The sequence below is a fragment of the Oryzias latipes genome, chromosome 22, assembly GCF_053564925.1.
Source record: "Oryzias latipes strain Hd-rR chromosome 22, Olatipes_Hd-rR_3.1".
NCBI lineage: Eukaryota > Metazoa > Chordata > Actinopteri > Beloniformes > Adrianichthyidae > Oryzias > Oryzias latipes.
In genome coordinates this window covers 16,261,642-16,274,471 of record NC_136258.1, presented here as the reverse complement: position 1 = coordinate 16,274,471, position 12,830 = coordinate 16,261,642, and the positions used below count along the sequence as shown (strand labels likewise).

The 12,830-nt window shown below is 38.5% G+C and overlaps 3 protein-coding genes across 8 annotated transcripts in view; 2 read left to right on the top strand and 1 right to left on the bottom strand.

Annotated features, from left to right (window-relative positions):
* Positions 1–1,737: 1,737 nt before the first annotated feature.
* slc10a1 (solute carrier family 10 member 1) lies at positions 1,738–6,779 on the top strand. Its single transcript, XM_004082595.5, has 6 exons — positions 1,738–1,982; positions 3,501–3,930; positions 4,007–4,211; positions 4,623–4,801; positions 5,718–5,917; positions 6,034–6,779. Exons 2-6 carry the CDS (start codon positions 3,542–3,544, stop codon positions 6,141–6,143), a joined length of 1,083 nt encoding a protein of 360 aa, XP_004082643.1. The 5' UTR covers positions 1,738–1,982; positions 3,501–3,541; the 3' UTR covers positions 6,144–6,779.
* On the bottom strand, positions 6,376–12,503 carry LOC101171294 (sushi domain-containing protein 4). 4 transcript variants are annotated; one of them, XM_011490437.3, is made up of 11 exons: positions 12,267–12,503; positions 11,587–11,729; positions 11,246–11,437; positions 10,974–11,165; positions 10,376–10,567; positions 9,963–10,163; positions 9,600–9,788; positions 8,867–9,061; positions 8,623–8,755; positions 8,156–8,544; positions 6,376–8,081 (listed from the first exon to the last, which is right to left on the bottom strand). In XM_011490437.3, the coding sequence occupies exons 2-11, from the start codon at positions 11,711–11,713 to the stop codon at positions 8,056–8,058; spliced, it is 1,836 nt and encodes a 611-aa protein (XP_011488739.1). In that variant the 5' UTR covers positions 11,714–11,729; positions 12,267–12,503; the 3' UTR covers positions 6,376–8,055. The 4 variants fall into 4 exon arrangements, with proteins under 4 accessions (XP_011488739.1, XP_011488740.1, XP_078796892.1 ...); XM_011490438.4 differs by lacking the exon at positions 12,267–12,503 and adding an exon at positions 11,933–12,213; XM_078940766.1 differs by having other exon boundaries at positions 7,740–8,544; positions 12,267–12,491.
* The window catches only part of fsip1 (fibrous sheath interacting protein 1), a 30,996-nt gene continuing 30,652 nt past the window's right edge, over positions 12,487–12,830 (top strand). The window contains exon 1 of one of the 3 annotated variants that reach the window (XM_020713380.3): positions 12,487–12,774. In XM_020713380.3, the coding sequence (XP_020569039.1) occupies positions 12,616–12,774 (159 nt within the window). In that variant the 5' untranslated portion in view covers positions 12,487–12,615. The remainder of the gene's footprint in view (positions 12,775–12,830) is intronic. The other 2 variants (XM_078940769.1, XM_004082597.4) reach the window with 2 other exon arrangements.

Here is a 12,830-nt window from a genome sequence, read left to right as displayed (position 1 = left end):
CTCTCTAAACACAACACTGAACACTTTCAATAAAATTCCCTCTGCAGCAACACATCTCAATCCAAAAATCCACTATAGCACTGCAAAGCATTTTTTCACTGATAAAGTATTGCCTCTGCAATTGCAACAGTTACAGCAGATATTTTTTAACACTAAAATTAATTTATCTTTTATTAAATGATAAAACATGGATACAAAGGTGATTCATTGGTTGTATTAACGTTGTGGCAAGATTGAACAATTCCTGATTATTTAAATTGTCAATCCTCATGTTTCTCTTTTTAAAATCTACTTAGAAAAGTGCATTTACGGGTATTAAAGACTTAGTAAAAGCAGAAAATGTTGGACTTAGCTTTTGCTTGAAATTTTGCAGTTATGAATGGTTTCAGGGACATCGTGTAATAAAAAGCTCACATCAGATGTCATTGGGTGAAACTGTAAAACTGTAAAACATGAAGAAAAAAAAAGCCAAATATAGCTGATTTACTCATTTTTGTGTCATCCAAGATGATTTTAAAATGAGCTTCATCACATTTTTATTTAAGAAAACTGTGCATCTTTGAATTTTTATATATTTGAGTAAAATTTAAAAAACAGGCTAATTTCTAATAAACTAAATGTATCTTTTTAATCATTATTTTTTTCTTTTTAAAATAATTTTTGATTAATGTTAAAATATTGTTATAATAATAAATAAATAAACTAGATTTTTGGAGGTTATCTGTGTATCTTTACAGGTGGAGTCGGTTCCAGCAGGACCCTGTGTCTCTATCAAGGAAGAAACAAACAGAACCCCCCCATGCTGAGACTGATGCCCTCTTGGAGGCCTCACCCTCTGTCAGTGATCATGTTTGAGCTGTTAATGTTTTCTCCTGACCCATATAATGTTATCTCTGAAGTGCTACACTAAAAGCAAAAGATACCAACTTAGCTGTGTGCCCATTCATAAATACCTCCTATTCTAAAAGCTCAGACCTATTGTGTATGTGAACAGAATTGAAACTTTATAACCTTTTAATTCTTGGCACCCTTTTAAGGTTGCAATCAGGGCACCACTTAAATAAAACTGATTTCCTTTGATACAAAGGAAGGAATTAAGACTTCACATGCTTTACATCAGGATTGACCTCAATTTGAACCATAAAAACAGTGCAAAAATGTCAATTCTGTTAAATGTACCCCCCCCCCCCCCCCATTAGCATATCAATTCAAATAAATGCAAAAGTCTGCCAAGAAAACCTTTAACTGGTTGGAAAAGTTCAATAAAAAATATTTCTCGTAATCAAAATAGATCTATTTTGGTGAAAATACACACTGAACTCAGATTTGTTTCATCTTACAGATAAAACATGAAATACAGGGCTGCTCAACCTCGGTCCTTGAGGTCTTCTGGTTCTTCCTTCACTCCCTGCTGCTCATTACCTGCATCTAATATGTACAGTTAGTCAGAACGAGGAGATACCTGAGTCAGCTAATCAGTAGCAAAGGAGGAAAGGAGAACAGGACAGGGTGGTAGGTTTGCAGGACCAGGGTTGGCCAGCTTTGTGTAGAAGTCATCGTGCTATGGGTTTTTTTTCTTCACAGAACATCGTGTCTGCTTGGCAACATAAAAGACCTGATGTTCTGTTTCTTTAATAGTTGCTCTGTCACTCATCACCTTGAGAAGTACAAAAGTGAGGCCAAGATGTATAAATTACTGGGAGAAAAAAGAAGAAGAAAACATTTTTTTAAAATGTGTTTTTAGTTAAACCAATCTCAAACCTGCTTTTGCATTTTTTTCCTAGAAGGCAGATTGCACTTTACACCGTCCACGTTGTCATGGGACCATGTGAAAAAGGAGTTTAAATGCAGGGGGGCAAGACAGAAGAAATTGAGGCAACAGTGGAACACTGTCTGGGAGAGAGCACCATGTGAAGCCAGTGACCTGAACGCAAGAAAGTTTACCTTGTCATTGAGCAGCCATTTCATTTAAAAAAGTAAAGGTAGGACAGCTGATTTGGGTACACTTTGAATGTATATCTAGATGTGGCTCAGGCTTTGAAGCAGATTTAAACAACCATTTCATTAGAATGTTTGGAGCTTACACAATATGTGTTTTTTTTTAAAATTATAGTTACGATTGCTTACTATGGTTGCAATTTTAACCTCTTTTTAAATCGTAGACATGCTCAATACATATTACTGTGGCAACTTTAGAGTTATAAGGCTTAAGGGGGGTGGAATCAAGTACTTTAATTTAAAAATATGTAGTCATGCTAACGATTTATATTTACATCATACACATTTGTTTTTATTATTTAGTTTTTTAAGCTGCCAGATCTCTTCTACAAAATTTCATGTGCTTAGATGTACAATGGCAAATAAGTTTTTAGTCTATGAGTGAAAAGGAACACTTTGTTCTTTTAGTTTTAGTGTGGAAACAGAGCGAGCAGTCCTCTAAAATCTTAGGTTTTGTTTCATTTTAATTAGTTGCTTTATCTTTGTATGCTTTTTTGGTTACTTTTGACCCCCAAACTAAACCCAGTGGTTAGTTTTAGGAACCAAAACTGCACAGCTGTGCATATTTTTTGACAAAATATTTGGATATGTGTGCAAAAGGAAGATCGAACTCTTATGATCTGCAAACATTTGGCACACATATTTTCTATGTCTAATAAATACAGTTTTAAAAAGTACATCATTTATGTTTCTGTTTTCTGATCCATGTAAAGCCTTTTCTTTGACTTGAGGAATTTGCTTGTTCTCGATTTACAAAAATATGATCAAAGAGGAGTTTTTTTGTTCTTTTCAAACTCTAAGATGCAGTAATATACTACTTAAATATACTACTTGTATTTAACTTAAGTCAAAAACAAAATAGCCATTAGATTGGTTTCAACTGAGCATGCTAATAATCTTTGGGGCTCATTGTCAATAAAAAAAGTTTTTAAGGAAGAGAAGAAAACAACAACATAATATCCAGGAAAAGAAGTTATGCAACCATTTAATGTCGATTTAGTAAATACAGAATTGAAAGCAACCAGTTTTGGTTGATTCCTTAAATTTTGAAATGCTTCCTTGGTGTGTATGTAACAGAAAGGTGGCATGCCTTGCATGTTAAGAGTGTCGTGTCATCATATCTCATTGTGAAATCCTATAGGGTCTGTTTGAGCTCTAGTGCTGCAGCTGGATCTGGAAGCTTTTTGGAAAAAGAAAAAAAAGACAATTTATTGGCTGTGTTTACACTCCAGCTATTAGTTAATGTAATGCAAAGATACAAAAGAGTTGGACAGTGTGCATCTTTAGTTCAGTTATGCAAAGGCAAACATTCAATTATTATTTTTGATTCTTTTAACAGTAAAGGTTTTATTTGTGACTTTTTTAAATATTTTTTTCTTTGTTTGTCTCAGAAAAAGATAGAAAGTGACTCACTATGTTCATCATGCAATCTGTGGTTCTGTTTGATCATTTAATAGGTAAACCCGACTAAAATGTCCATGTTTTTCCTTTTTGTGTGCCAGGTCAAGACTACATTAAACTGAAACTTTGGGAATCTGTCACGATGAACTTGATAAACAGTAGCATTGACAGAGTCCTCATCGACAACGATGGAGGCCTCTCGGGCAATAGCAGCATGAGCAACACAACCACTTTCAGAGCCATGAACATGACCATAAACTTTCTGAGCCTTGCCATTGTCTTCATCACAATGATTTCGCTTGGTTGCACCATGGAGATCTCCAAAATCAAGGCCCACATCCTTAAACCCAAAGGTGTGGCTATTGCGTTGCTGGCCCAGTTCTTCATCATGCCCCTCTCTGCCTTCTGTCTGGCTAAAGTCTTGCAGATGGATCCCATTAAGGCAGTGACTGTGCTGATTTGTGGCTGCTGTCCAGGAGGGACCCTATCAAACATTTTTTCCCTCATTGTGAAAGGTGACATGAATCTCAGGTAAGGCAGTTTTTCCTGGCAAAAAAAAAATTATGTCTGACAAGTGTGTCAAAGTGATACTTTTATTTCCTTCAAGCATCGTCATGACAACTTGCTCCACCTTTGCCGCTTTGGGTCTGATGCCTTTGCTGCTCTGCATCCTCTGCCAAGGCTTTCCCGGGCTGCAAAAAGCTGTGCCGTATGTTGGCATTGTCACCACCATCCTCTGCACCCTGCTAGCCAGCACCATTGGCATTCTCATCAATCACTACAAACCAAAATACTCACTGATCGTGAAAAAAGTAAGATTTCTGAACTTGAAGGTGACATTTACGGGAACACAATTTCCACACATAGAAAAATTGAGTTTTAAGACTTTGATATGACCCCAAAAGCTTTCAAGAACTTTTTTAAAGAGTCATTTGTGGTTTGGAAATGAAAATCTTGGAATGAACTTCACAAAATCTATTCAGTTTCACTCTTGTTTACACATTCAGCACAATATGGGAGTAGCTTATGGTCCAAAAAAACAAAAATTTGTACAACAGGAAGCCATTAGCCTTTCACTGCTAACGGAGAACAGATGTTGATCCTCTTGGACAAACTTAGCTCCAGATGGAAATTTTTTAAAAAGGGGTTTTATTTTGAAATTTTCCTTTTATTGAGGGAAGCTGAACTCACATTTAGAACCTGCTGTTTCCTTTTCTCGACAGACTGGTCTGTGGATTCTTCTGATATCCTCCATCACTCTCTTCATCTTGTCAGCCTACGTTGTAAAGGACGTCCTATGGATGATTGTCATGGCAGATCTCCTCACTGCAGCTGCACTGATGCCGTTGATTGGCTTCACACTGGGATATGTCCTGTCTGTCATTTGTAAGCTCAGCCCACAGTAAGTGAAGTCTATAGGCTGTTTTTATACAAGATGCTAGATATAAACAACAGAAATCACATCTATTCTTTTGAATTTGGTCTTTTGTTTTGCTCAAAGCTGTTCGGAAAGTACAAGATCAATTGAAAAATGTCCACATACTGATACTCACATTTGTAATAAGAATCCAAACAAAAATGTAATTCAGGGTCGCCTTTCAAGAGTATTTTGCTAATAACCTCAAATCTCAAATCAAATGATAAAAAAAACACCACTTTAGAGTGTTTGAATATTTCACCTGATAGATAACAGATGGATTTACTTATACATAGTAATAGGTATATACATATACACAACAGTCTGCAACTTTTATCCATTATATAATGAAACATATAAATATAGATAAATCATAATAGTGTTATATTTTTCTATGCATGGCAATTTTGTTTGCTTTTGACAGCAGCTAATGCAAATTCCTTTCAAAATAAAATTCACCGTGTATCAAATAAATTCCTCCCGCAATGGCAGATTTACTCAAATTAAGAACGCTAGAAAGTAGAATCTAACATGACATTTTCTATGGTTATGATTTCTGTCATCTGTTGGGGCTCTGGAGCTTCAGGTTGTTGTTTTTGAGTAGAAATGTCTTATTTCTTTTTGCATTTGATTTGTTGAGCCCGATGACAGATAATTACAACATTTAGACCTTTACTCAGTCAAAAATGATGCCTTCTGGAGGAGTTCTGTTTAATTTAAGGCTTTACTGTTTCACTACTGATTCATCAAGGTGTTTAATACAGATAATGTTAATTATTATAAATGTACATCAAGCAATAGATTAGTCTGACCACTCCAACTTCTTTTTTTTTTATACATAAAAATACAAAAAGAAGTGGCCCAGACCAGAATATAAGAAACAGTCTCCTTTTCCTTTTAGATGCAGCAGAACCGTCTCCATGGAAACGGGCTTTCAAAACATCCAGCTGTGCACCGCCATCCTGAAGGTGGCCTTTCCTGCTCAGGTCATCGGCCCCATGTTCCTCTTCCCTCTGATTTACGTGGCGTTCCAATGCAGCGAGGCTTTTCTCATGGCCCTTTGTTTCACGTCGTACCGGACATTAAAGCCACCAGCTGGGGGTGAGTGGAACAGCTGTCGGCCTGTTTTTGCTGAGAGGATTGGGTCAGACGAGCACGCTCATGCAGAGTATGCGCGCAGCTTTGCATTTCAGATAAAATAAATTTCTCTTACACAGATAAAGACACAAACAAGTACGCTGATGCCAAGCAAGAGGAGGAGAAAAAACAGCTAAAGCAGAATCAGCAGTGGTCAGCTGAAGAAGACTACAGCAGAGATGAAGAATAAATGCTTCATTCTGTACTCAAGACTCGCTAGGTATTTTAGATTTTCTCTTTAACTCCGCCTGTAGAGACAAAACAACATGGGATTCATGTATTTATATAATAGCTAAAGCAATCATTCCATTTTAATTAAAAATAATCTTTGTTAATTCATTTTTTAAATTAGTTTCTCAGATTTAACATGAGTAAAATTACAATTTAAAATTAATGTGAGGAAAAAAAAGAATGGACAAAGCTTTGGCATGTCAAATTATATTTAATCAAACTGGTCGGAATATATACAGAATAAACAAAACTTAAACCTTTTTTTTAAATATTAAAATACCATCTTCACGAACAAATCCAAAAAATAATTAATTAATCCAAAGAGTAAACTCAACAGGCAGTCAAAAAAAGAAAAAAAAACCCACCAACAATATGCTAATCTGTACACTTAATACTTTTTTTGTGTGCCCGATGTCTTTCCCCCACATGCAATAGAACAGAAAAGAGACAAAAAACAAAACAATTGAATCATTTCCATGAAGTGTGGAGGCGTTAGACGAAGCCATGGCTGATCAACAGCATTCTGGGCACAAATATATTACATACATGTTTCGACTTCAAATCAGGAATTCTCCTCAATAAATTAACAAGACAATATTTTCTTTTGTTTACAAGTGATATGTTTGACAAAAGCCACACATAGTATTACTAAGCGGTGGAGGCATTTAACTCACATTCACTTTGAATATTCCTTATTTATACACCTGTGCATAGAAGTGGAAAGCTAAGGCCATCGGGGAGGGAGGGGGGGAGAACGAGCATTAAGTGGGAATATATTTGGAAAAAAATTGGGATGACTGTGCGAGCGGAGTTGGGATGCTTCATCTAAAATCTTAAAGACCCACTACGATGAAATTTGTGTTTTTAACATGTTTTTGTAGCATTTTTCTGAAGATGGAGGAGACATAAAAATTAAGCTTAATACTGTATTTCTTTAATACAACTCGCTGTGAATCAGGAGGAGACTAAAAAATGCATTTATTTGTTAAGTAGAAAACACGCGGGGCGGGCCACAAGCCCCTTGCTCCGCTCCATTCTGATGCATTCGCTTGTAGACGACTAGATCTTTGTTTTCCTCGTCTGAACCAAAAATCTGGCTCTAAACTGTACGGCTGGATAGCTGCAATAATGCTCGCCATTTCTGCCGCACCAATAATGTTATGTTGGGGGTGTGAGGAGCTGTCAGCTAGCAGGAGAGACAGTTCTCAGCAACTGGGAGAGGAACAGGGGCGGGGTTCCTCTGAGTTAACGGTCCTGCCCACAACTCAGAGGCTAATGTCTACTGAACTACTGCTGCTCTGCAGAAACTATGTCCTAGAAAACGACAAAGGTTTTATTTTTTGGCTAAAAACTGCATAATCGTTAATACAAGACCACTCTGAACGCTTTAAAAATAGCTCAAAAGATGATCGGAGTGGGTCTTTAAAAAAAAACAACTATATTTGGGCTCTATGGCCTTCATGCAACTCTGCTAATGTAAATCTTACCCAATGAGCTCTTGAAGTGGTTGAAGGAGAGCAACTTTAAACGAGATACTGGTGAAATGCCATCTCGTAAAACGAGTTTGCAGATTTGTAGAGCAAACTCCACCGTATACTGTTGTTCCTTAAATCTAATCCCTTCCTTCAAGCCATTTCAGATTTTACAAAAAGAAAAAAACATACGCACAGTTGGGGTGCCTAAAAAACGTACGCATGTGTATGTACACGTGAATCTCTGCTCATTTAGGGCGACGAGCCATTACTATCCAGAAGTGACTGTGAAGCTGAAGCTCAACCGGAGCCTTTGCGTTGGGCTAATCTGTGTTGACAATCTCCTGCTCATCAGTACAGCTGAGAAGCAAAGCATGAGTCCAAAGGCTGCAGTGAGTCTCAGGCTTCCTTCAGCAATGGCATATCTGGGAGGAACAGAGAATATACTTCATAAAGAAGAAATCAAAACCAAAACAAAAACAGATATTTATATACTGACCATCAGAGTAGTCCATCTCAGAGTCCAGAGAGAGGCTTTGTTGATCGCTGCCTGCAGACGGCCTTCTACGGGAGGAGCTGTCTCCAGCAGCACCTGCGTGGTCAAGGGCCCAGGTGGAGGACGACGACGGTGTCGAGGAGGAAGATGCCGTCGGCGCCGGCTGTGTCTCTGCGGCCTCCGATTGCTGCTGTTTGAGGTTGGGTGGCCTCGAAGGGCCGGGCTCTGGCGCGCTGGCGTGCTGGCCCTCAGACAGGACAATGTGGACCCGATTCTCGGCGCTGACCACGGTCGACCTGCTGTTACTGACAGCCTCCTCATAGGACGGCAGAGTCACCTGGACTCCCTCGACCATGATGGACACCGGCTGCCCCGACACCCCTTGGTCCCGCCTATGAACAGAGGACAAAGAAATATTGAGGCTCTACAGTCTTCTTTTTCTGGTTTTAACAATTGGAGCTTTAACTCACCGATGAAAGGACTTGAGCTTTGGCTGCAAAAGCACAAACAACACCACCAGAAGCAGGACGAGAGCCACGGAGCTCGCAGTGGAAGCGACTATGGACAAAGCCGGCATTCCTAGAGGCAAAGACGGATGACGGTCTGGGGACAGAAGGACATTTCACACTTTTATCTGTACGTTAAATAAAAAATTAAATAACAACTTAATTGGCTTTGATGCATCTGCTTTTGCTGTATTTTTTTTTTTTTTACCTTGCTCCATGACACAGCTAAGCTTCATTTGGCTGTTCCACTGTCCGAGCTGACAGGTGAGGTACTTGTAGTCTCCCTTTAGAACATAACCCTCGTCGCAGAAGTATTCAACCACCGTGCTATGAGGAAACACTCGGCATGAAGGGGGGTGGCATAAGTACCCCCCATTCTCTAGTTGATATGGAGCCTGGCATCCTGCCCAGGAAAAGAGTTCAAGCAGTTATTTTACAAAATAAAAGCACAGATATTTTCTCAACGAACAATAGAACAATAGAAAAACAATAGAAAAATTACAAAAAAGTGTGTCAGGACTTTTCTGACACCTAAAAAGTAAAGACAACTTGATAGACTGAATTAGCAAGTTAAACTACATGCTTTATTTTGCTATTTCATGTTTTTTAGGTTCTTATGGTGACATGAGCACTCATAATTCTACACAAACCAGGGAAAAATGGTTTTATGTACAGAGTTCTGAATCTTTTTACTACCCCAAAAATGATTTTTTTTGAATGAATTTCTATAATTATTCTTAAATTAATGATGAATTCAAGTATTTTTCTGAGAAAATATTGCCTTTAATAAACGAGTTAAAAATAGAATTTTATGCGTTTTGGGATATTTTGGGTTGGAGAAATCTTTTAGTTTTCAAGATTTCCAGTATACAATTAGACACAACTCTCCCATGGATAATCATATCCATATATAAGACAAATACTTCATGATGTATTTGTACCCTCAGTGTGAGTGCAGCGAGGAGGATCATCAGACCAGTGTCTCATTGAGGTGCAGGTGAGGATGCTGGATCCCTCCAGGAGGTAACCGGGGTCACAGCTGTACTGCAGCACTGTTCCCACCGGGAACAAGTTCCTGTTTGTGTCTGTCTCATTGGATGAGCCATGCAGCAACAGTGGTCTAATACAACCTTAGACAAACAATACAAGAATCAATAAGAGATCAAACTCCTGAAAATAAAGCACACGGCAAAGATACAGCAAAATTCCAAAACTATTTTAGATCAAAAAATTAGAAAGCCAAATAAAGGACCTCAGTAAACGTTTTCAACAATAGATGTAGCTTTTTTTTTTTTTTTTTTTACCTTTGGCGAGTTCGGGGATGCAGCTGACCGGCACCGAGTCATCCCATTTCCCGTAGTGACATGTGCGGAACTTGTAATCTCCTTTCATGGTATAACCTTCATTGCAGTAATACTGTATGACAGTGCCGTGAGAAAACCATCTGCATGGAGAGGGGTGACACGTGTAACCTCCATTTTCAGGCTGAGGTGGGGGTGGGCATGCTGTTAATGGAAAGACATGATATCAGTAACAGTACAGCATTCAAATCTTAGCACTTAATTCCTTTCGCCAGGTTCAAATCTGTCTCTGTTATGTTATGGTGATGTAAAAACACTGTTTTCATATAAACTTCAGCACAACAACAAACCATATTTAACATTATAGTCATTTAAAAGAGAAAAAGGTCAGATTTTAGGATTTTATCAATGTCTACCATCACTGCGGATGCAACGAGGAGGCGGGGAGGACCAGTCTCCCAGAGTGGTGCAGGTGAGGATGCTGCGCCCGGCTAGCAGGTACCCAGGGTCACAGCTGTACTGCAGTACTGTTCCCACATGAAACAAGTTGGTGTTGGTGTCTGTCAGATTAGCTGAGCCGTGCTGCACCATGGACGGTCTTATACAACCTTTAAAAAAAAAAAACAAAAGTAGAAGAAAATTTGTTTAAAAAAAAGCCCAGTCTTTAGGTCAATTTGGAGTGATTTAGCACTTAATATTTTTAACATCTCATCATTTGTTTTCCTAAATGTTTTTATTAGATGTCTGCAACAGTGCAAATTTTCTCGACAGAGGGATGAATAAAGGTTTATTTCAATTTAATCAAGTATGATCCATTTATTAAAAAATAAATAAATAAAAGATGCAGAGACGCAACTGGAAAAGTTTAAAATTAGGTAAAAAAATTTTTTTTTTTAAAGTAAAACTCTGCTTTGGTTGACATGATTTTATAGACAACTCGTAGTTCTCCCCAGATTTATTCATATTTCTGGGGAGCACTGCAGCCTATTAGTAATATGTTAAAGACTGACCAACCTTTGCTTACACAACTGATCTCCACCGGACCGTCCCACTGTCCATCTTGACACGTCAGGTAGGGGTAATCTCCACTCAGAGTAAAGCCCTCATTACATAAGAATTCAATAATGGTGCCATGGGAAAAGAGTCGACACGGGGATGGGTGGCACGTGTAACCCCCATTTTCTGGTTTAGAGAGGGGTAGACATGCTAAAAAGGAAAAAAAAATGTTTTTTTTTAACAACTAGTTGGCCATAAATTAAACTAAAAACAGGGATATAGTGTCTTACCGCCACTGCGTATGCACTGAGGGGGCTCAGAGGACCATCGTCCTGACGCAGTGCAGGTGAGAATACTGGGTCCATCTGGAAGATAACCGGGGTCACAGCTATACTGCAGAACTGTGCCCACTGGGAAGGAGCCCCTGTTGGTCTCAGTGAGGTTGACCCAGCTGTTCTGGACCATGTATGGCCTCATACATCCTGAAAGAGATGACCCAACAGCATTTTAATGCTTAAAATAGACACAGAAAGAGCATTTGTGCCACACGGTTAGGATGTAAAAAAATAAATATGGCAATCTAATAAAATGTAGTATATATTGACATGAAATCACTATTTTGTCATCTTACCTGAGCCTTGCCCAGTCGACAGTACAGTCAGTACTAGCAGCAACAAGAAGGCTCTTTTGGTGGGTGAGGTCTGGACCCCACAAGCATTTGGAATTGACTTTATGTTTCCATTGCACATCTTCCCCATTCAAAGTCAACACAACCTGATAATTTAGAGATCAGGTATTTATTAAGGTATCTTACTAAAAGCAGATAACAGGCAGAAAACTGTAGATCTAGCCAACAACCAACCAGAGAAATAAATGATTATAACGTTCTTACGACTAAACCAGTAAATACACAAAAATAGAACTCCGAGATTGCTTGAAGGCCATAATAAAAACAAAATAACAAGCTAGAAACCTACTTCGTTGATTTTCAGCAGCGAAGCGACGACTTAAGAGATGCTCATCTCGTAGGATTTAAACTGAAAATGTCCCGTAAACCACTACACACCCATTTTAAAGGGCCGCTAAAGGCTGGCAAAAATGTTGCCAAAATTAAGGTCAAGACAAAGCACGTAAACACGATAAATAACCGCAATTCTTAAACATTTGAAGGAAGACTTCGAGCCACAGGACAAAGAAAGACAAAAGGTCCTATGTGCCTTTTGTTGTGACGCTACGCTAGCCACCAACAGTAATCGATATATAGTGGTTCTTGCTAATGCTAACAGGATCACAAATCGATCCAGTACTTACCAAAAACACGGTTTTGGAACATCCACCGTAATAATATCACACTTTATACATTTATGTTTAATATTTCTTCCCCGTCGATAACACAGAAATTCAAAAAGAGCATAAAAAATGCGGATAAAGCAGCCAATCGGTACTAAGCTAACCACTGACTACCCTCTATCTAGCTAACTCGCTACGCTAGCTAGCTGTACAGACTGTCGCATCAGCTGGGGTGCCTCAACGGCCCTCGTCACCCATAGTAACGCAAGTCCTTAGTTACGATATCCGGGAGCATTGGCGTCCGTAGTTACCAAACATGTAAACAAAACATAAAAAAGTCGATTTGTTTGCTAGGGTTATCTTTATTATAATGGAAATGTCAAGGATGAGAGGTCATTTAGATAACATTTCACAAACACTATTGAGGGAGCCAATAAACAGCCTTGTGTCCAGCTGCAACTCTGACACGGTTGGTTCCACGAGCCCTTTTGGACCTGCTGTTTTTAATGGCGATGGTGCTGAAAAAAAGGTAAAATAAATGCAGATTATTTCGATTTTTTTAAGCTACAGTAAAAAAAAAAGAAA